This window comes from Ambystoma mexicanum, chromosome 7q (genome assembly GCF_040938575.1).
Source record: "Ambystoma mexicanum isolate Mex_15411 chromosome 7q, UKY_AmexF1_1, whole genome shotgun sequence".
Lineage (NCBI taxonomy): Eukaryota > Metazoa > Chordata > Amphibia > Caudata > Ambystomatidae > Ambystoma > Ambystoma mexicanum.
The window spans coordinates 6045228-6066082 of NC_090941.1; the positions used below are offsets into that span (position 1 = coordinate 6045228).

Sequence of the window (20855 nt, forward strand, 5' to 3'; positions counted from 1 at the left end):
ACCCAAGGGCCCTTAGCGACTCGCAATGGATGATGGGGTGCCGGTGTTGAAAATGGTTGGGTGATATTCAGGCTCTGGGTGACTGGCGGGAGTGGGTTGCTGTGCAATGGTTCAAAGTGCACTATTGCCAAGAAAATCCCTCTGCGTACTGTCCAAGTGTAAATGCATGAAGTGGTAAAGCCTCTGATTGTCTTCTGGTTGATCTTGTGGTGTTGGTCAGTTTCTGTTTCCAGTCTGTGTCCAGACACTTGGCAGGCGCTGGATGTCTGTGCTTTGGGGTTTAGGCCTCTTCGAGATGCTCTGTTTACAGTTTAGTGAGAGTGATGTACAATAGTCCAGGTTGTTGTTTTGGACGTCCGCTTACATTCACAGTAATTTGGTAATATGGGCCTATACACACACTGATATTAACGCTACATAGGTTGGTCCATTCTTGTATGAAATGTATGTCACATTACAGTGATACCATAACCATATTATTTTAGTGTACTGAGTAACAATGCTATGTGATGCCACTTCCTGTCTTGTCAAGGGGTAAAAGAACAAATGACATCACTTCCTGTGGTGTCATCAGAGGTCAAACGTCCTGTGATGTCACTTTCGCTACCCCTGGCATTTTGGTGAAATGACGTCCCTGCTGCTAACAATTACCAATGATATTAAACCAGGTTCGGCATGCATGAAGCTCCCTCAACGTTGTTTTGTTTTGATAGTAGGATCTCGACTTGGCATCTTGCAGGGTTATCTAGTCTCAAAAGTATAGTGCACTGCATGGTCGTTTATAGTTCTGTGTGCAGCCTATCTGAATGGATTTCTCTGTTGTTTATTTTTCTGCAGCTGGCTCCTAGGATACCAGGGGGACGATGCTGATGAAGAGTGCCTGCTGGAAGAGGGCCACTATCCCGACCTGGCTTCCTGTGGTTGCCCAACGACTTGCATCAAATCCCTGAAGCCTATAGACTACGTAAGAATAGTTATGAAATATATTAAGTAAGACAATTCGGTCCGAGTCAATGCTGCTCTTCCTTTAGAGTTCATTGCATCGAACCTGGATAGCCATGCACATTTTTGCAAGCCTGGGCTCACAGTTAACCTTCAACTTAGTCTTTCATATGTTTATCATATGTTTATTCATTGCATAATTACTGTACTGTCAAGACGTTTTTCAGACCTGGTGAACAGCCGTTCAAAAGGAACACGTTTGAAACCCGAACATAATGTATATATTCTACAATCATGACATTAAAGTGGATGTTCAGAAGAGTTCTCCCATCAATTTCCAATTAATTTTTTACTAATGTGGATAGACGTAGAACTTTAACAAATGCATTATAATTAACATATTCTCATTTTACTCTTTTGTCATGCTCTTTTTATTTCTCTGTGCTTCCCTCTATAAATGCCTACTGGTAAAACTTTGCAAAGCACACGCATGTGCACAGTATTTGTTTTGCATATAATCCAGAGTAAGGGGAACGGGGATCTGGATTTCGGGGCTGCACATTCTTTCACCAGAGCATATAGTGGAAATGGAGGTAGATCATTTTGCAGTGTGTCCCCTAATTCTATTACAAGACCGGAGGCAAGCATTACGCTCATCTTCTTTTATTACTGCTCAACAGCAATTCAAAACTTTATTCTTTAAACTGTTTTTTTTTTAAGAACGTAAGCCCAATCGGCTTAAAAAACAAACATAAACAAAAACATGAAGGTATAAAACCATCAATCCCAAGATTCCGAGAGGCTCTGAAGTCCTAGCCTTTTTTCTGTCCACCAATGGCAATACCTTGCCTAGTATAAACCCCTGTGTCTCTAGGTCCTTTACTCTTCTTTTTTTGCTGGCTCGACAGTTAAGTGGGCTCTTATTTAGCGAGCGTTTTTACAGCTGTGCATCAGTGTTTTATAGTTACTTGAGACATGGGCTGGTGTTGGCGGTTAATGTTATTACTAGGCACGTAGGTGCGTGTATTTCCCCGCAAGCACAGCATTTTAATTTGTGAAGTCGCCTCGCGCGGCCATGTAATGCGCGCGTCGGCGCCCGCCGGTGGTTGTGACAGGGCGAGTTACATGGAAAAGGTATCCCACGAGTGATCTTGCTCGTGTCGAGGAGCCCGTTCCCTCCAGTGACGCGAAGGCGCGAAATGCGCAGATGATAGTGGAGCCGCGGAGGCAGGCTCATTGGTGCTGGCCGCGCATGCGCGGATGGAATTTTGGGAGAGAACGTTCTTTACTCGAACGCTACGGCGTATAGTGCTCGGAGAGAAGTTAATCTCACGGAAAGAACGGATCCTGTAGAACGAGCGTCTTTAAGAGGCATATAAAAAAAAATGATTTTGAACGCAAGTTGAACTACATGCTCGATAGCTGCACCGTAGCAAAAGCAGTCTGCTCCATTTTTAAGCAGCTTATAACACTATCTCGAGGCAGCCAGGGATGGCCTGTAACAGAGGAGATGAGTACTGGGAGGAGTACTCTGACCAGGATCAAGACCTACAAGAGGAGGAGTTCGACCTCTCCCAGAGTTTTAAAAAGGTATTAGGGGATTCTCTAATTGGAGCTGTTGCTCAAGGGGTCCAGCCTATCCAGGACAGGCTTCAAGTCCTTGAAGATATTTTGGGCACTAAAGCTGGCAGGGATGAAGACCCAGGTGAGGGGACCTCCACCACCAAGCCTCTACAAAAGGAGCAGAGGGGGGTGTAAAGCAGCCCGGAAGAGAAAGAACTCTTCTACCTCCCCCGTGCTTAGAGATGGGGAAGAGAGAGAAGTCCCCAGAGGCAGCTAACGCCTTTGACAGGCTCAAGGATGCGTTCCTTTCTAGATCAGCAGTGCCCAGCCTCGTACCCCCTACCCCAGGGGCGAAAAACATAGGGGTTACGCCATCTTCCTCAGATGAATACGATGAGCCAGAGGAATTGGCGAAAAGTCTGTCGGGGGGCATCGTAGAGAAAGAAAGACAGACCGTGAAAGATGCCAGCGTGGTGGACGTTGCCCCTGAGGATATGTCTGATATGTTTGAGCCTGAAGCCATCAGGCATCCCCTGATCCACGGAGTGGGCGCCATCCCCGAAGGTAGCGCTATACATGTCCCAGAGAATAAGGAAACATCTGGAGAAAGAGATGAGGTTCAGCTTACGTTCAGAGTGTCCAAGGCCAGAGCTCTCGGGGAAGGTGGCGGAGACCCCAGAGCTTGACCCCAAAATGTTGACCTTCATTACTAAGGCCGGTAAGGACACGCGAAGAGGAATGGATCTCGCATGGCGGTCCTGTCAGGATAAGATATTAGACCTGACAGGCCCTATAGCAAAAATTATGGACCTCGCATAGAGGGCTAAAGACACTGGGGAGCCGGTGGACCTGTACATCCTTGCCGGATGGGCTCAGAGGGCGGTATGCCTCTTAGGAAATGCAAACACCGCAATTTCAGCGGAGAGGCGTAGGTCAGCGCTGTTGAAAATAGACAACAAATTGGGAGACTTAGCCTCCTACAAGGCAGGAGAAGGAGCACAGGGCCTTTTGTTTGGCGATACGTTCATCAACGAAATGAACAGATTTATAGGGACCTATACCGCACTCGAGAAAGCTCAGGCATCAATCAGAAAGGTATTCCCTACCCGGGTTTTTGCAGGGGCCGGCCGCAACAGAGGTCGCTCGTCCGGCCGCCTCAATTACAACAGGAGACCTCAGGGACCCAGGGCCCAATACTGGGAGTCACGCCAACAAGATGCGTTCTTCCCAAGCAGAGGCAGAGGTTTCAGAGGGCGCCGAGGAAGAAGATACTTCAGGCACCAGGATAGCCCCACAGGTGAGAAAAAGCACAGCGAGTTATCCCCCGGTGGGAGGGAGAACGTTGCGTTTTATAAACAACTGGTGCGCATTATCAGCAGACACTTGGGTGATTCAGACATTTCAGGGTTTTCAGCTAGATTTCGTGGAAGAGCCGAGACAGCTCCAGCCCCCTCAGCGCATGCATTCTTCAGTAGAGGAGATAGCTCTCTTAGATGCAGAATTGGAGGCGCTAGCGTGAAAACAAGCAATAGAGAGGACACAGTCTCAGGCGCAAGTATTTCTGAGCAACATGCTCTTAGTACACCGCAAAGGGAAGGTGAGTCCGGTTATCAATCTGAAGGAACTGAACGGGTGGCTGGTTTACAGACACTTCAAGATGGAGGGGATGCACTTATTGGCAGACCTCCTAAGGAAAGACGATTGGCTAGCTCGATTAGATTTAAAGGACGCATACCTGACAATTCCAGTAGCCCCGCTATTCTGGCGCTTTCTGCATTTCAGGGGGAAAGAGGAGATATGGCAGTTCAAGACATTGCCGTTCGGGCTAGCGTCAGCACCTTGGGCCTTCACGAAGCTGATGAGACCCATAGCCAAAGCAATGCAAGAGCAGGGCATACGGATGATCATATATTTGGACGACATCCTTCTTATGGCAGAGAGCAGGGAAAGACTGCAGAGGCAAGTTCAGTGGTCGACTGCCTTTATCTCCAGTCTAGGCTTCTTGATCAGCGAGGAGAAGTCAGTGCTCGTCCCAAGCAGGAACCTAGAGTTCCTAGGCTTTGCCGTAGATACAAGAAAGGCCACGCTAGCCCTCCCGCCGTTCAAGATAAGAGCCATCAAGAAGGACTTGAGATCAGCTCTAGGGAGACAGATTATTTCGCTTCGGAATCTAGCCAGAATAGTGGGTCTTTTGGCAGCCTCGATCCAGGCTATCTTCCCCGGACCTCTACACTATCGAGCCCTTCAGAGGCTCAAGATCAAATACCTGCAGAAGGGATGGAGATATCATCATCAGGTCCCCTTGGACGAGGACAGCAGGACAGAACTTCATTGGTGGCTGAGCAATATGGAGGCATGGAACGGCAGAGCCATCTTTAGAGACATGCAAGAGCTCATAATAGAATCAGACACCAGCAGGTCGGGCTGGGGTGCCAGGTGCGGGAGTACAGAAACAGGTGGAAAGTGGTCTCCAGAAGAGCTGGAGCTGCATATCAACTGCTTGGAGTTACTGGCGGGGTCTTTTGCAGTGAAAGCCTTCTCCAGAGACAAGGCGCAGTGCTGCATTCTGCTCCGCATGGACAATATCTTAGCAGTGAGATATATCAACAAGCTAGGTGGAACGAAGTCCAAGATGCTAGTGGAGATAGCCAAGGACTTCTGGCAGCCTGAGCAGGAACATAGCGGTCAAAGCGGAATATCTTCCGGGAGCGAAGAATACTGTGGCCGATTGGAATTCTCGCTACCTAGTAGACTCCAGCGACTGGAGACTACACAAATGGTGTTCGACAAATTGCAGCTGAGATGGGGGCCGCTACATACGGATCTATTTGCCACCAGACTAAACGCACACCTGCAGAATTACTTCAGCTGGAGTTTAGACCCAGAAGCCTTTGGGACGGACGCATTCCTTTTGAATTGGGGACAGAATGTCCATTACGCATTTCCCCCCTTCGCGATGATAGCCAGATCACTAGCGAAGGTGCGCAGGGACAAGGCCGAGTTAGTGATAGTAACTCCGGAATGCAGTTCTCAAGCCTGGTTTCCGATTCTAATGGAACTTTCCACGGATTTCCCTCAGAGGATCTTACACCGAGAGGATCTCCTACTGGATCCATCAGGAGCGCCTCACCCTTTGATCAGGGATCAAACTCTGACGCTGTTGGCTTGCAGAATTTCAGGAGAAGGTTGTGCTTGCCGGGACTTTCAGAGGAGGCTACGGAGCTCATCAAAGTATCATGGGCTCCCTCGACAGTCAGGAACTATAATTCCGCTTGGCAAGCCTGGGAATTATGGTGCAGGGAGAGGAGCATTTCTCCCATTTCAGCACCTATGGCTCTAAGCACGGAGGGGAAAGCATTCAGAACAATAGGTGTGTGTAGGTCAGCCATTTCGGCGGGTCACAATCTAGTGGAAGGAGTGTCGGCGGGGGAGCATCCAGCGGTGATAAGGCTCCTGAAAGGCATTAAACTAAGTAGGCCTCCGCTGCCTAGATATTCAGTCCTGTGGGACGTAACAAAAGTGTTGCGCATGCTAGAGCAATGGCCAAGAAATTAGCTCCTGTCGGAGAAGCAATTGTCTGGGAAGCTAGCTATGTTATTATGTTTGGTTTCGTGCAGACGTACTTCTGATGTTAAAGCACTTGAGATAGACCGGAAGATTTTCTATCCGGAAGGTGTGGCTTTCAACATAGCGCAGCGTACCAAAACTAATTCCAGAATAATATCATACCTGTATTTTCCAGGTAATAGCAAACTCTGTGTAGCGCAATGCTTGAAGAGGTATGAGACAGTTACAGCCGCGGTGAGACCCGCAGGAGTGACTCAACTGCTCATTGTGCGTAGGAAGCCGTTTAGAGCAGTAGCTGTAGCAACCATAGCGAGACGGGTGAAAGAGGTCATGCTGGAGTAGACCTATCTAGATTTGGGGCTCACTCGGCTAGTGGAGCCATGGCTTCAGGAGCTTTTGCAGCCGGAGTTCCGCTGCAGGAGATCATGAAAGCCGCAGACTGGGCCAGTGATTCAGTATTCACAGTGATTCAGTATTCAGGACTTTTTACTTTAAGCCAGTTACTAATATTACAGCGGCTGTGATACAGAGCTTTGAACAAGTGTAATGCTCGCCTCCGGTCTTGTAATAGAATACAGATTGCCCATGCGACAAGCACAGGAAGTCTTGATTCTATTAAAGACACGGAGGCAAGTATTATCCCGCCCTTCAGGGGTTGAAATATGTTCTACCGCATTGTTGTTGATTCTGTAGAAGGATTTCCCGACCCTAATGATGATGACCTTCTCTTTGTTTTAGGAGAAGAGCATAAAAATACCAGGGATTGAAGGAAGGACAGAAGTCTAAACTTGGAAGCGTAGCAGAGAGATTCGAGTTGTTTAAAGTTGGATTTGTTTAATGGTTGGAAGAGTTAGACAGCGATGGAGGAAGAAAAAGAAGAGGAAAGGACCTAGACACAGGGGTTTATACTAGGCAAGGGATTGCCATTGGTGGACTGAAAGGAGGCTAGACCTTCAGAGCCTCTAGGAATCTTGGGATTGATGGTTTTATACCTTCATGTTTTTGTTTGTTTTTTAAGCCGATTGGGCTTACGTTCTTTAAAAAAAAGCTGTTTAAAGAGTAAAGTTTTTAATTGCTGTTGAGCAGTAATAAAAGAAGATGAGCGTAATGCTCGCCTTCGTGACTTTAATAGAATCAAGTAAAAATAAGGGCACCTGGCGGAGTCCTGATATACCCAGGGGGGCACATATATAATAGTCAAAAATAATCAGGATGTGAGATCCTACAAATCGGCAGGCTATGGTTCTGAACAGAAGAGTTTATTTCAGAAAACCACAAGTGTTATAGTTCAATTAGTTTACATAGCTTTCGATAAGCACGAAAAGCTCAAGAATGGACAATAGTGATTGATTTTGGTGGAAATACAGATTGAGTATTTACCTCTTTTGTGCTGAGGTACAAGGTTCCACCTAAAGGCACAGTGGTATACAACAGTTAGAGAAACATGTACTTATACAACAGTGCACCCGGGACATAGGGTGGTCCAGGGTACCGTAAACACGGGGTGTACACAACATAATCTACAAGACATTCACAAAAAAGGGTATTTGCAGTTGTTTCACTGGGGATCGACACGGGTGTGTTTCGGCCAGGAAGGCAGGATTGTTGCCTGGATGGTATTGGCCTTCTTCAGGATGAGCACCAAGTGTGGTGTAGTCCATTGTATCTGCTGCTGTGGTAGCAGTGCTGATGCTGTACAAAATCATCCAGGGGAAAGTGCTGGATGGAAGGTGCAGGGAATGTACTGGGGGAGCCGTGGGTTCCTGAGGTAATGATTTGGTCAGGATCGAGTCGGCTAGAGGAGGGCCTAAAAAGGTCCCTCGTCGCGAAGCCGTGAGAGCAACGTGCGTCGTCGGGGGATCTGTTGCTGTTACAGCTACCATTACCGAAACAGATCCCCCGATGACGCACGTTGCAAATCATTAACTCAGGAACCCACGGCTACCCCAGTGCATTCCCTGCACCTTCCATCCAGCACTTTCCCATGGATGATTTTGTACAGCATCACCACTGCTACCACAGCAGCAGATACAATGGACTACACCACACTTGGTGCTCATCCTGAAGAAGGCCAATACCATCCAGGCAACAATCCTGCCTTCCTGGCCGAAACACACCCGTGTCGATCCCCAGTGACACAACTGCAAATACCCTTTTTTGTGAATGTCTTGTAGATTATGTTGTGTACACCCCGTGTTAACGGTACCCTGGGCCACCCTATGTCCCAGGTGCACTGTTGTATAAGTACATGTTTCTCTAACTGTTGTATACCACTGTGCCTTTAGGTGGAACTTTGTACCTCAACACAAAAGAGGTAAATACTCAATCTGCATTTCCACCAAACTCAATCACTATTGTCTGTTCTTCTTGAGCTTTTCGTGATTATCGAAAGCTATGTAAACTAATTGAACTATAACACTTGTGGTTTTCTGAAATAAACTCTTCTGTTCAGAACCATAGCCTGCCGATTAGTAGGATCTCACATCCTGATTATTTTTGACTATTATTTAATAGAATCAAGACTTCCTGCGCTTGTCGCATGGGCAATCTGTATTGTTCATCCGTACTATGCGGGACACCCTGTAATTTACAGAGGTGACGCATTATCTTTTCCTACTAACTGGGTAACAATAACTACATCAGACATATTAAATGAAAAAAATATTATAACAGAGCATATAATGTCACAGCACCAAACAGAAATGTCTCCTAAACCCTAACGTTTGAGTTGGTAAACCAGTATCATACCGTATAAGGAGTTGTTGAGAAATAGTAAGGTGTGTACCTTTGAATTGATATGTCTTTCTTATTATGCTGGGTTGAGAGATTTTGATGCTGATGGGCGTCCAGCCCATTAGTGATGTGTATAGCCTGCTCTGATTTTTTTACAGCAAAGTGCGAGTTTGGACACTTATACACTTGGAATTTTGCACAATAGTAGTGCTGACCATTGAATTGGAGAAATGCAGGTACTTCTTATGACTAGAGGTGACTATGTTACTGTTTAAAAATAATATAGCATAGAGTTGTAGTGAGTCACATTGGTCCGCATGAAACAATTTAGTGTTTGTGATCAAAGATCAATTCTCTTGATGAAATATCTATTGACTAGTTATGATGATATATGTTCTTTTATTTATGTGATGTGTTTATAGGGTCAACACTTGTCCCCTGTTGTAAGGACGTCAAGTCCCTATTAACGAAGTTAGATTTGTTGTCCTTTTGGTATAATCCCACCAGCTTGTATATAGCTTATTTTTAGGAACATGTTTATATTAGATCGTATTGATTGTGTAATTTTAATTACGTGTTTATGTGCAGCTGAATGGAATTTTTATTCAAAATAAAATCAAATTGAAGTAGAAAATTGAAATATTTGTGAAGAAAAGATTCCTTATATTACTCTGGATTATTACAGTACAGTATATTGCTAATGGCATCAGATGCCAAATGTTCCAATGTTCTTTAGTCTCTGACAAAACATTAGATAATGCACTTAACAAGCTTTGGTGCCAGGGTCGGATTGGCCCCTCGGCCTTTACGCCCGTAATCGTCCCTGGGGAGTGGTGGCTGGTTTCTGGCCACACCTGGGCCGGTTTGGAAGAAGAAGAAAAAAGAAAAAATATCTTTAAATTTCTTTTTTTCACAAAGCCCTTCATCCTTCTTGGGTCGATAAATGAGTGCCAACACAAGTTGGGTGATATTGTATGCACATTTGCTCTATAAAAAAAAGAGCTTAAGCGTAAATGCTATACAATATCATATTATCATTTGGCCTTGGACGTCTGCTTGCATTCACAGTAATTTGGTCATATGGGCCTATACACACAGATATTAATGATACATACGGTGATCCATTCTTGTATGAAATATATATCACTTTACAGTGATATCATAACCATATTTTTTGTAGTGTACTTAGGTACAATGCCATTTGATGCCACTTCCTGTTTTGTCAAGGGGTGAAAGGTTGTGTTTCATCGCTTCCCGGGATGTCACTTTGGGATGGGGTCGAAGTGATGTCATCAGAGGTCAAAGGTCGTTAGATGAAGGATGGGCCACTTTTTTGAGGAGAGTGGTGGGCCAATTTTTTTTTTGGGTGACCGGGCCTATTTCTTGTCCCAGTCCGACCCTGTTTGGTGCTTGTGTTAAAATGGAGCAAAGACGTTTTGCCTCAATCCATATTACATAATGATGCACTGAGGTAAAAATAAAGCAGTTTTTTTTTCCTACTGTTTGCTACGTGACATAAAAAGAAGAACATGTTGCCTAAAACCGTCCGATCTTTCACAAAGGACTAGTGGTATTCCTATTGAATAACCAGATAGCATTGAAAAAAACAGTTTGTGTGCACAGTTTAATGTCCTCGGTTAAAAATCGAACTAAATTTGGAGCAACACTTATTTTCATGTGCTCTATTCCCTTTCACGCTGGCAGAAACATGGGGAAAAACCATTTCACTTCATTGCAAAAATCTTATTGGGGCACAGCCAGCTTGCCCATTCCTTATTTAAACAAGCGGCAAAACTGTAAGTGCATTTCTCCAGCATGGGGTCTGGCATGGATTCACATGCTCATGAATATTCCCTGTCGTCAGGCTGGGAATCCTCGGAAAAGAAAAAATCAGTATCAGTTTCGTTTCTGATCCGTCTTTCGTAGTAGTAACCAATCACTGATCTCTGCATCATACTGACCACAGCCAATTACTGCCCTCTACCTAAGCCCCGCCTCTGGCAGCCATCTTCAGATTTTTACCGCACGTTCAAGTGTTGGGATCCTCGTGCTATTGCTCTCGAGCGTTAGTGCTTTTTTTTCGCGTTTTTTCTCAGAAAAATTTCTCTTTTTCGGTCAAAAGAGCCTCAAGCTCCACCGTTTCTTCATCCGATCAACGGGGACCCGTGTCGGATTAGTCTACGCCCCTCAAGGGTGAAGATTTAGTCGAGCACGCTTTTGGAGGATTCCAGAAGTTTCTCAGGCCCTTCTCGAGCATGGCCCAGGAGAAGGGAAGCTCGACGCCCGGAAAGCTGTTCAGGGTCTGCCATGGATGCCAGCTTCAGAATGTCTTTAAGGAGGACGAACACTCCCTTTGCCTTTACTGCCTGCATGAGGACAAGACACACATGGAGAAGGACTGTGCATTTTGCGGCAATATGTCGGAGCGGACCATGAAGGACCGCCATCAACGTCTCGCCAACTGGCTGGAAGGAAAGAGCCCGTCAGGGGAGAAGAAAAAGAAGAAGTCCGAGCGGTCTTCTAAGACCTTTGAGGGCGCCCCGGCGACGGGGGTCCAACAGAAGGCCAAGCACCGCGAGTCCGCTGGCACCGGGAGCGCTGAACGGTCGGGCTCTACGGGCGCCAGGCAGGGCACATCCTCCCCGGCGCCATCAACCACGAGCCAATGCTCTGGCTCGGGTAAGAGGAAGGCCGAGCACCCAGCGAAACTCCTGGAGAGACCCCGGTCGTGCCCTAAGGCCCCATCGGAGGGGGAGCGAGGTGGTGACCCTCCCCCCAAGGAGAAGGCGGTGAGCGCACCTAAGGTGGTAAAAGCCTTGATCCATCCGGCCAGGGCCTCTATCGAGACAGTCGCGGCGGCCCTGGCTCAGCCTGTGGAGGCTACACCAGTGGTGGCGACCCCGGGGCCCAGAATCTCCCTGCCACTGCGGAGGGAGTCCTCTTTCATGCCCATCGACAGGACCCCCGTGAAACCTCCGACGGAGAAGAAAAAGGGGGGGCAGGAGGTCGTCGTGGACTCGGCCTCAACCTCTGAGGAGGAGCTGATCGAAGTCTTAGGCCACGGCTCTGGCGTGGAAGAAGGCCATCCTGTCGGGAGGGACCCCGACGTGGAAGACGACGAGGGCGTCGAGGGTGCCGACGGGGCTCCTGATCGCCCGTCGGAACTCCCTCAACCAGTGCCGCAAGACAACTCGGGGCCATTTTGTTGGCTATACAGTCCTTATGCTCGGAGATAAGGACGAGACTGCCGTTACCACCAACGGAGGAACCGCTCCCGACGGGGGACCCGGAGCCAGGCCCTTCTGGGAGCCCTCCCCCTAAGAGAAGAAGGATTCATCCTCCACCTCCTTTTCAGCCATCGCGCCCTGCTCAGCCCTCCTCCCCGTCCACGACACGTGGGGATAATACGGGGACTGACACGGCCGCGACGGGTACAGACGACGAGGTTTACGATGAGGATCTTCCGTCGTCACCTCCCACCTGGGCTTCCCCGCCCGACGAGATTGGATCGTTTCACTCCATGATCGCCAGGGCATCCGAGCTTTTCCAGCTCTGCCCGGAAGAGAAGAAGGAAGGTTTCCTTTATCAACGGCGCAAGACCAAGAGGAAGACGGTCCTCGCTGTACCTCTACTAGACGATATTTGGGATGAGGGCCTCGCCCTCCTCAAGAACCCATCCACGACGCCAGCTAGAAGGGATCGGTATGAGAAGAAGTACCGGGTCCCGGACGCGGCCCCCTTGTGCCTTCGGGCACAGCCGACCCCGGACTCGGTCGTCTCCGCGGCGGCCAGGAAGAAAGCAGGGGGGGGCGCGGCCTCTACGTCAACCTCAACGCCGGACGGTGAGGGAAAGAAATTAGACACGATGGGACGCAGAGTCATCTCGTTGGCAGCGACGACGATTAAGGCGGCCAAACCCTTGGCTATCGTAGCCCGCTACGACAGGGAGTTGTGGTACAAACTGGCCCCCCTGCTGGACTTCCTACCAGACGACAAGAGGGTGGAAGCCCTAGAGATCTTGCAGGAAGGAGAGGTGGCGTCGGACCACGCCATTACGATTGCGACGGACATCACTGACAATGGATTTCGCCAGTTGGGCAACGGCGTGTGCCTTAGGCGGCGTGGATGGCTCAAGGCTACTGACTTCCGTCAGGACGTGCAGACCAGAGTCTTGGACATGCCGTTCGACGGAAACAGCCTGTTTGGGAAAACAGTGGACGATTCCCTTCAAGCCATCAAGGCGGACACGGAGACGGCCCGGGCTCTTGGGGTTCTCCAGCAATGGCGACCGCCCTTTCGGAGCGGCGGAGGCAAACAGGGTGCCTCCAAAGGTTCCAGCGGCGGATTTTCCACCTACCGTCAAGCGGCCCGTTCGTCGTCCCAGGAAGCTTACAGGGGACGAGGCAAGTCAGGCGGACCCTGCCGTCGTCGCCAAGGAGGACAAGGCGGCAAAGCCTCGTCGAAGCAGGACTGAACCGGCCGTGGGGTCGGGCCCCCACCGAAGCACCCCGGTGGGAGGCCGGCTGGCGAGCTTCGTCAGCGCGTGGGAGTCCATCTCCACCGACCGTTGGGTGCTGGACGCCCTGGTTCAGGGTCACGCGCTCGAGTTGCTAAAGAGGTGCCAGCGCGTCCCCCCTGTGGCCAGGAGAGAACATCACGTCCCTCAACTTCTCTTGGAGGTAAAGGCGATGCTCAAGAAGGGTGCCATCGAGCTCGTCCCAAAGAGGCTTCGGGGCTCCGGAGTTTACTCAAGATACTTCCTCGTGAAGAAGACAACGGGAGGATGGCGTCCCATCCTGGACCTACGACGACTGAACAAATTCATCAAGGCACAGAAGTTCCGAATGGTCACCCTCTAACACGTCCTGGGTCAACTGGAGGAGGGCGATTTCCTGTCGTCGCTGGATTTGGAGGATGCCTACTTCCATATTCCCATCCTAAAGGGACACCGAAAGTTTCTCAGGTTCGTGGTCCAAGGGCGACCAGTTCAGAGCCCTTCCCTTCGGATTGAGGTCGGCACCCAGGGTGTTCACCAAGTGCCTCGCACCGGTGGCGGCACAGCTGCGCCGAGAGGGGATCCACGTCTACCCCTACCTGGACGACTGGCTCATCCGAGCAAAGACGAAGGAGCTCGCCGTGGAGCACACGGCAAGGACCGTCCAACTACTCACGGACCTGGGATTCTCCATAAACTACGCCAAGTCCCACCTGGTGCCTTCGCAAGACGCACTGTTTCTGGGAGTGAAGCTCGACACAGTGTCGCTTCTGGCCTCTCCGTCGGAGGAAAGGACGAGGGCCATCTTGGGCAAGGTGCAGCGGATGCTGGTTGCGGACCCGACCAGGGTGAGGTCCATCAAGTCCCTCCTCGGAATGATGTCTTCTTGCATTTATCTCATCCGCCTGTGCAGGCTCCGGATGCGCCCGTTGCAGGAGTTCCTGGACGCGCGCTGGATCCAGACGACGGGCAGCTTCGAGGGGAGGATCACACTCGACGAGAGTTTCCGACGAGCGATCGGGTGGTGGGGCACTCGCGCGCATCTGACGGCGGGTATGGACTTCCAGACCCCCGGCCACCAGGAGACAGTGACCACGGATGCCTCCCTGGAAGGGTGGGGAGCGCACACCGAAAATCTGCACGCGAGAGGCCTCTGGCTTCCGACGGAGAAGTCCCTCCATATCAACGTCCTGGAGCTCCGTGCAGTGTTTTGGGCCCCTCAGGTCCTTTCTTCCGTCCCTCAAGGGCAAGGTGATGAGGATCTTCACCGACAATACCACCACCATGTTCTACATCAGGAAGCAGGGCGGTACCAGATCCCCAGCCCTGTCCAAGGAGGCGCAGGATCTGTGGCATTGGGCCGTCGCCCAAGGGATGTTTCTGGTGCCGTTTCATCTGGCAGGGATAAAAAACACCATCGCCGACTCGCTCAGCAGAGAGCTGCGCTCTTGCCACGAGTGGGAACTACGACAGGATCTAGTGGACCGCCTCTTCCGACGGTGGGGCACACCCCAGATCGATCTGTTCGCGACGGCGAAGAACTCCAAGTGCCGGAGGTTCGCCAACAGGTTTCCCCAGCCGAGGAGCATGGGCGATGCTTTCTCGTTCCCCTGGGAGGGCCTGTTTCTATACGCGTTCCCTTCATTGCCGTTGCTGATCCGGCTCATCAACCAGCTCAAGAGGTCACGGTGCAGGATGATCCTCGTCGCACCTGCGTGGCCGAGACAGATATGGTTCCCGGACCTTCTGGACTTGTCAGCGTCCCCGTCAATCAAGCTGCCAGTGGACGCGGATCTTCTCTCCAGGGAAGGAGGCGCTATCCTCCATCATGACCCGAGGTCGCTGAACTTGCAGGCCTGGCTCCTGCAGCGTTAGAGTTTGGAGGCTACGACATACCGGCCGACTGCAGAGAGGTTCTTGCAAAGGCCAGGGCGTCCTCAACTCTTAGATGCTATGGACACAAATGGAAGAGGTTCTCTGTCTGGTGCCACGCACAGAAGATTAACCCTCTACGGATTACGGCTCCCCAGGTACTGCCATACCTTCTGACGCTGGCCAAGGCTGGACTGGCGCACACGTCCATCAAGATTCATCTTGCTGCGATCTCCTGATACACCAGAACCACGGGGCGGACGTCTTTGTGGTCTCATCGTCTGGTGAAAGAATTCATGAAGGGACTGTTCAGATCGTTCCCGCCGGTGAAGGCTCCGGCCCCGGCGTGGGAGCTCAACGTGGTGCTGACCAAGCTCATGGGACCTCCGTTCGAGCCTCTGCACTCGGCTCCATTGAAGTTCTTGTCGTGGAAAGCAGCGTTTCTTGTGGCCATCACCTCTGCACGACGGGTGGGAGAGATCCAGGCCCTTTCCTGCAAGCCCCCGTACTTGACTTTTAACGACACGAGGGTAGTGCTCAGGACGCACCCCTCCTTCATGCCCAAGGTACCGTCGGACTTCGTGTTGCCTGTTTTCTTCCCGTCGCCTTCGTCGCCGGCTGAAAGGACTTTGCACTCGCTGGATGTGGCTAGAGCGCTGAAGTTATACGTGGACCGCACGAAGTGTTTTCGGAAGAGGTCACAACTTTTTGTGAACTTTGGACCTGTCAATCAGGGGAAGGCTCTCTCGAAGGCCTCCATTTCCAGATGGCTCTCCGGCTGTATCATGTACTGTCATCGGTTGGCAAACCGACCGCTGCCTGGCCGTCCGAGAGCCCATTCCACCAGAGCGATCGCAGCTACCACGGCGTTCCTATCTGATGTGCCCTTGCTGGACATCTGCAGGGCTGCTACGTGGAGGTCGACGCACACCTTCACGAAATTCTACTGCGTCGATCGGGATTCCAGGGAGGAGTCCAGGGTCGGCCAAGCAGTGCTGCGCAACCTGTTCGCCTAAGGTGAGCCTGGTGAGGAGTTAAGAATTGCTTAATGTTGAGTTTGATGTAATGCTTAATGTTGAGCCTTTGCCACCTCCTGTGGTTGTGCATGTGTGTACTGCTATGTATTCTTTATTCATGAGCATGTGAATCCATGCCAGACCCCATGCTGGAGAAGGAACAAGTTACTTACCTGTAACTGTTGTTCTCCAGCATGGGTCTGGCATGGATTCACATGCGAACCCTCCCGCTTACCCCTCTGCGGCTCTTCACTTGGTCATACTGCCACTTCACGTGCTACCAAATCTGAAGATGGCTGCCAGAGGCGGGGCTTATGTAGAGGGCAGTCATTGGCTGTGGTCAGTATGACGCAGAGATCAGTGATTGGTTACTACTACGAAAGACAGATCAGAAACGAAACTGATACTGATTTTTTCTTTACCGAGGATTCCCAGCCTGTCGACGGGGAATATTCACGAGCATGTGAATCCATGCCAGACCCATGCTGGAGAACAACAGTTACAGGTAAGTAACTTGTTCCTTACTCAATGTTTAACATCAGTACACACTTCAGATAATCTGGCTACTGGTTAGGCACCCACCTGTTATCACTGAAATAAACTTGCATTTTCTAATATTTATAGATAATATATTATCACAATAGTGGCAGTATAGTTGACTTTACATCAAACTTCAGAAAGGGAAATGCAAAAAATATTTTCCTTTAACTTTTGTTATCTACTTTGAATGTTTTTTCGCCAAATTTAGCATGCCACTTTAGCATGCTAATGAAACCTGTTTTTTTTATTTTTTTATAAATGAGTTCCATAGAGTCTAAAAAGGCATTATTTGTCCCACAATATGTCAAAATTGTCCACTTTTATTTTTTTGCCATTTTCGACACACACCTGATTTTAGGATGAAATCGTCCATGCCGCAAAAAGTTGAAAAATCAACTAAAGAGATTTCCTTCTTAAGGTAAAAATATAGCTATTTTGTACATGTGCAGTAGAGAGCGGAGAGACAAATGAAATTAAAAAAATATACCACAAAGCACTCAATAACATGTGCACGCGCGCACACACACACCACACACACGCATACACATACACTAATACACAGTGGGACCAATCGAAATGTAAATTATTAGACACAATACATAAAATTAGGCAACAATATACACAACCGTGTTGTTGTTTACCTCTTCAAGCTATTGACAGCTCCGTTCTGTTGAGGAGAAAGCAAATGATCAGAAGGAGGAGAGAAACTCTTACCTTGACAATCCTGGGGAACGTAAAGGACAATGACTGGAAGAACTTGGTGCTTGCCTGCGTTTGGGGACCAGAGACAATGAAACATAGGTATTATCAAAAAGGAGAGATGAACAGATGACTCAAAACCAACATATATGGTTCAATTTATTTTTACAGCAAAGTAAGGCATTCTGATAAATTGAGGTGGCTTGGTGGGATTTTATTGCTTTATTTTATTTATTGAACATTTGTATGGCGCCTATACAGCAGAAGTGTTTTGAGGCACCACAAGTCAAGAGAGGGGTGGGGAGGGGGGCAGAGGAGAAAACAGTAATAGGGTCAGGGCAAGGGATGTGGAGGAGAGAAGAGGGAGTAGTGCTGGAGGGAGGGTGCCCAAGGGACTGGGCAAGTGCTAAAGGGTGCCCCTGAGGGCCAGTGCCAGGGGAGCCAGCGTTAGGGGTAGATAGTGCAGGGAGTCAGGGGGGACGAACCTCGGAAGGCTAGTCAGGGGAGGGTGCCCGAGGGCAAGTGGCTAGTAGGAAGGGTACGAGGTGAAGACTGGACGAAAAAGGGCCTGGCCCCAGAGAGACTGAAAGGGACCAGGGCATCCAGTCATAACGGCAGGAGGAGAACTAACAGGGAAGGAGAAGGAGAAAAGAAAGGTCTTTAGAAGCTTCCAGAACTTAACGAGATCCGGCTCAAGTCAGAGACGGGCAGGAAGGGTGTTCCAGAAGGAGGCTCCTGCCAAGGAGAGATCTACCCCACACTCTCTGCTTAGAGAAAAGTCTGATCTACAGAGAGTTGGACCTAGAGTACCGAAGGACTCTAGCCGGGAGGTATTTAGGGAGAGAGAGTTGAATGTAGCGAGGCCCCAGAAAGCCTTGTGGATGATGCAGAGGGTCTTGAATGTGATCCTTGCAACCACCAGGAGCCAGTGGAGAGATTTTAGGGCTCGAGAGATGTGGTCCCTGGAATTGAGGACAAGGATAAGTCTTGCAGTTATTTTCTGGATTAGTTGAAGAGGGCAGAGTGAGGAAAGCGGCAGATTAAGGAAGAGGATGTTGCAGTAGCCAAGCCTTAAGAGAACCAGAGCACTGGAGACATTGAGTTTCTGGGGGGAAGGTGAGGAAAGGAAGAATGCCTCGGAGGAGGTTAAATAGATGGTGGGCCTTCTTGGCAAGGTCAGCGATATGAGGTGTGAAGGCGGGAGAAGAGTTGAAGATGACACCCCGGTTTTTAGCCTTGCACGAGGGTGAGGGGAAGGGGCCCAAAGAGGGCGACCGGAGGGAAGGATGGAGGGAGGGAGGGAGTAGGAGTCCCAATGAGAAGGATCTGTCCTACTGGTGTTAAGGCAGAAATCATTAGCAGCACAACATGCCTGAACAGCAGTCAGACAGTGGGGAATGAGAGGGGAAGAGGGGGGAAGCTTAAAGGAGAGCTGTGTGCCGTCAGCATAACACTGGCAATGAGGAAAGTGGAGATCAAGTGGGCAAGAGGGGCAAGGTAAATGTTGAAAAGCCACAGGGAGAGTATGGAGCCCTCAGGGACGCTGCAAGTTGAGAGTGAGGTAGAGGAGAGAAAGGGCCCAGTTGAACTTGGGAGGGCAGATTCGAGAGAAAAGAGGTTAACCAATCCAGAGCTCAGCCCTTGATGCCCAGGGGATCACAGAGCCGATTTATGAGGATGGAATGATTGACCATGTCAAAGGCAGAGGACAGATCGAGGAGAAAAGGGGCGGAAGGAGAATTGGAGTCGAGGTTTCAGAGCAGGTCATCACGGCTGTTCACGAGAGCAGTTTCCGAGCCTCTGGCTGCTCTGAAGCCAGACTGGTGGTCGTGAAGGCAACCAACAGATTCAGTGTGAAGGATTAGTTGGGAGATGACCAACTTCTCCAGAAATGTGTCCAAGAAGGGTGTAGTGGAGATAAGACGGTGGTTAGCCAGACAGGAAGTATCCTAAGATGGCTTTTTTAGGAGGGGTTGCACAAGGGAGTGCTTGAGGGGTGAAGGGAAGGAGCCAGTGGCAAAAGTGGTTACAGAACTCAGCCAAGGAGGGGAGAGAGGCAATGTTGTCCTTGAGAGTTCTAGAGAAGCAGGGATGCGCCTGTTTGGAGGAGACTTTCATAGAGCAGACTATCTTGGTGACCTTATCCAGTGCTATTGGTGAGGAGGAGAGTAGGGAGAGGGGGAGCAGGGGGGCTGCATGCAGGCAGAGGGAGGGGAGTGCAGGAGAGAGGACAGGATTTCCTGATTTTTGGTATTTTTGGAAATGAAATTGGAGCGCAGAGGGCCTGGAATGGAAGAGGAGAATTTCTTGCATAAAACAAGTCAAGCCTGTCCTAGTGCTGTGGTCACTGGCCCAGTCTTCCTGGTGGGAAAAAAACCTGAGCATTTGGGATTTTAAGCGCTCCCCCAATGGTTCTTGGACTGGTTTTAATGATTTTTTCTCTTTTTGAACTTTCAAAATTAGAGGGGATTGGGTCCTCCGACGTATTCCATATCTATGACATGTAATCACCACAGCTGTGCTGCTTCGGAAACTTTTTTCGGCGTCTGCGTCGATGACGTCGATGCGCCGTCGTCGAGGACCTCCTCCGACGTCATCCGATGTGATAAGTAGGACGCACGACGCCCGTAGCCTCAGTTCCGTTTTTTCCGCGAACGTGTTGCTTCGTGAATCTCGGTTAACGCCTCAACTCTTTGGAGTTCTGTTCTTCTCGGTTCTTCGAACCTGTTCGTTTTTGTGAAAATCCTTTGTGTGAAGATTTCTTCTACTTCGTCTTCGACCCCGCGTCCGGGCTTCAAGAAGTGCGGGGAGTGTGGGTCCAAGATGTTGGTGACGGACTCGCACGATGCCTGCCTCTGGTGCCTCGGGGAGGCCCACGACATGGATGACTATATCGACTGCCAGTCGCTCACGTCCAAAGCCTTACGTGAACTTAAGAAGAAGTTGTCGGTAGGTCGGGTGTCCAAGCCCCGGAAGTCGAAGTCTGCGGGGCTTTCGACGGATGATTCGAGAGGAGACTCTCCGCGTCATCGTCGGAAGTCTCGTGGGTCTCCTTCTAGGAGTCGGTCTAGCCACTCCTCGGCCTCTTCGAGGCATTCTCGGAAGCGCCGACAGCGGTCGTCTTCAGGTCCTCTTCGGAGGACTCTGCCCGGCACGTCGCTTACCCCACCAGCCGTGCGACGCCGGAGGAATGGGCTTCCTTCGGGAAGAAAATGCTGGCGATTCTCGAGTCGCAGGGTACTAAGCCGTCCGCGTCCACGAGTGGGGTCGGTCGTGAGAGGTCGAGAGACACCGCTTGCAAGAGTGGTCGGCACGAGTCACGGGAGAGGTCCCGTTCGGACAAGGGGACTCGTTCTCGACATACCCGTTCCAGGTCCCGGTCCTCGACGCGTTCGAGACCGTGTGCACCTGTGATGTCTTCGAGGAAG

The 20855-nt window shown here is 50.0% G+C and overlaps 1 protein-coding gene across 2 annotated transcripts in view; it reads left to right on the top strand.

Annotated features, from left to right (window-relative positions):
• CRYBG3 (crystallin beta-gamma domain containing 3) overlaps positions 1-20855 on the top strand; it is a 2312058-nt gene that overhangs the window by 1625828 nt on the left and 665375 nt on the right. For both annotated transcript variants that reach the window (XM_069639009.1, XM_069639010.1), the window contains one exon: positions 838-964. In XM_069639009.1, coding sequence (XP_069495110.1) covers positions 838-964 — 127 coding nt within the window. The remainder of the gene's footprint in view (positions 1-837; positions 965-20855) is intronic.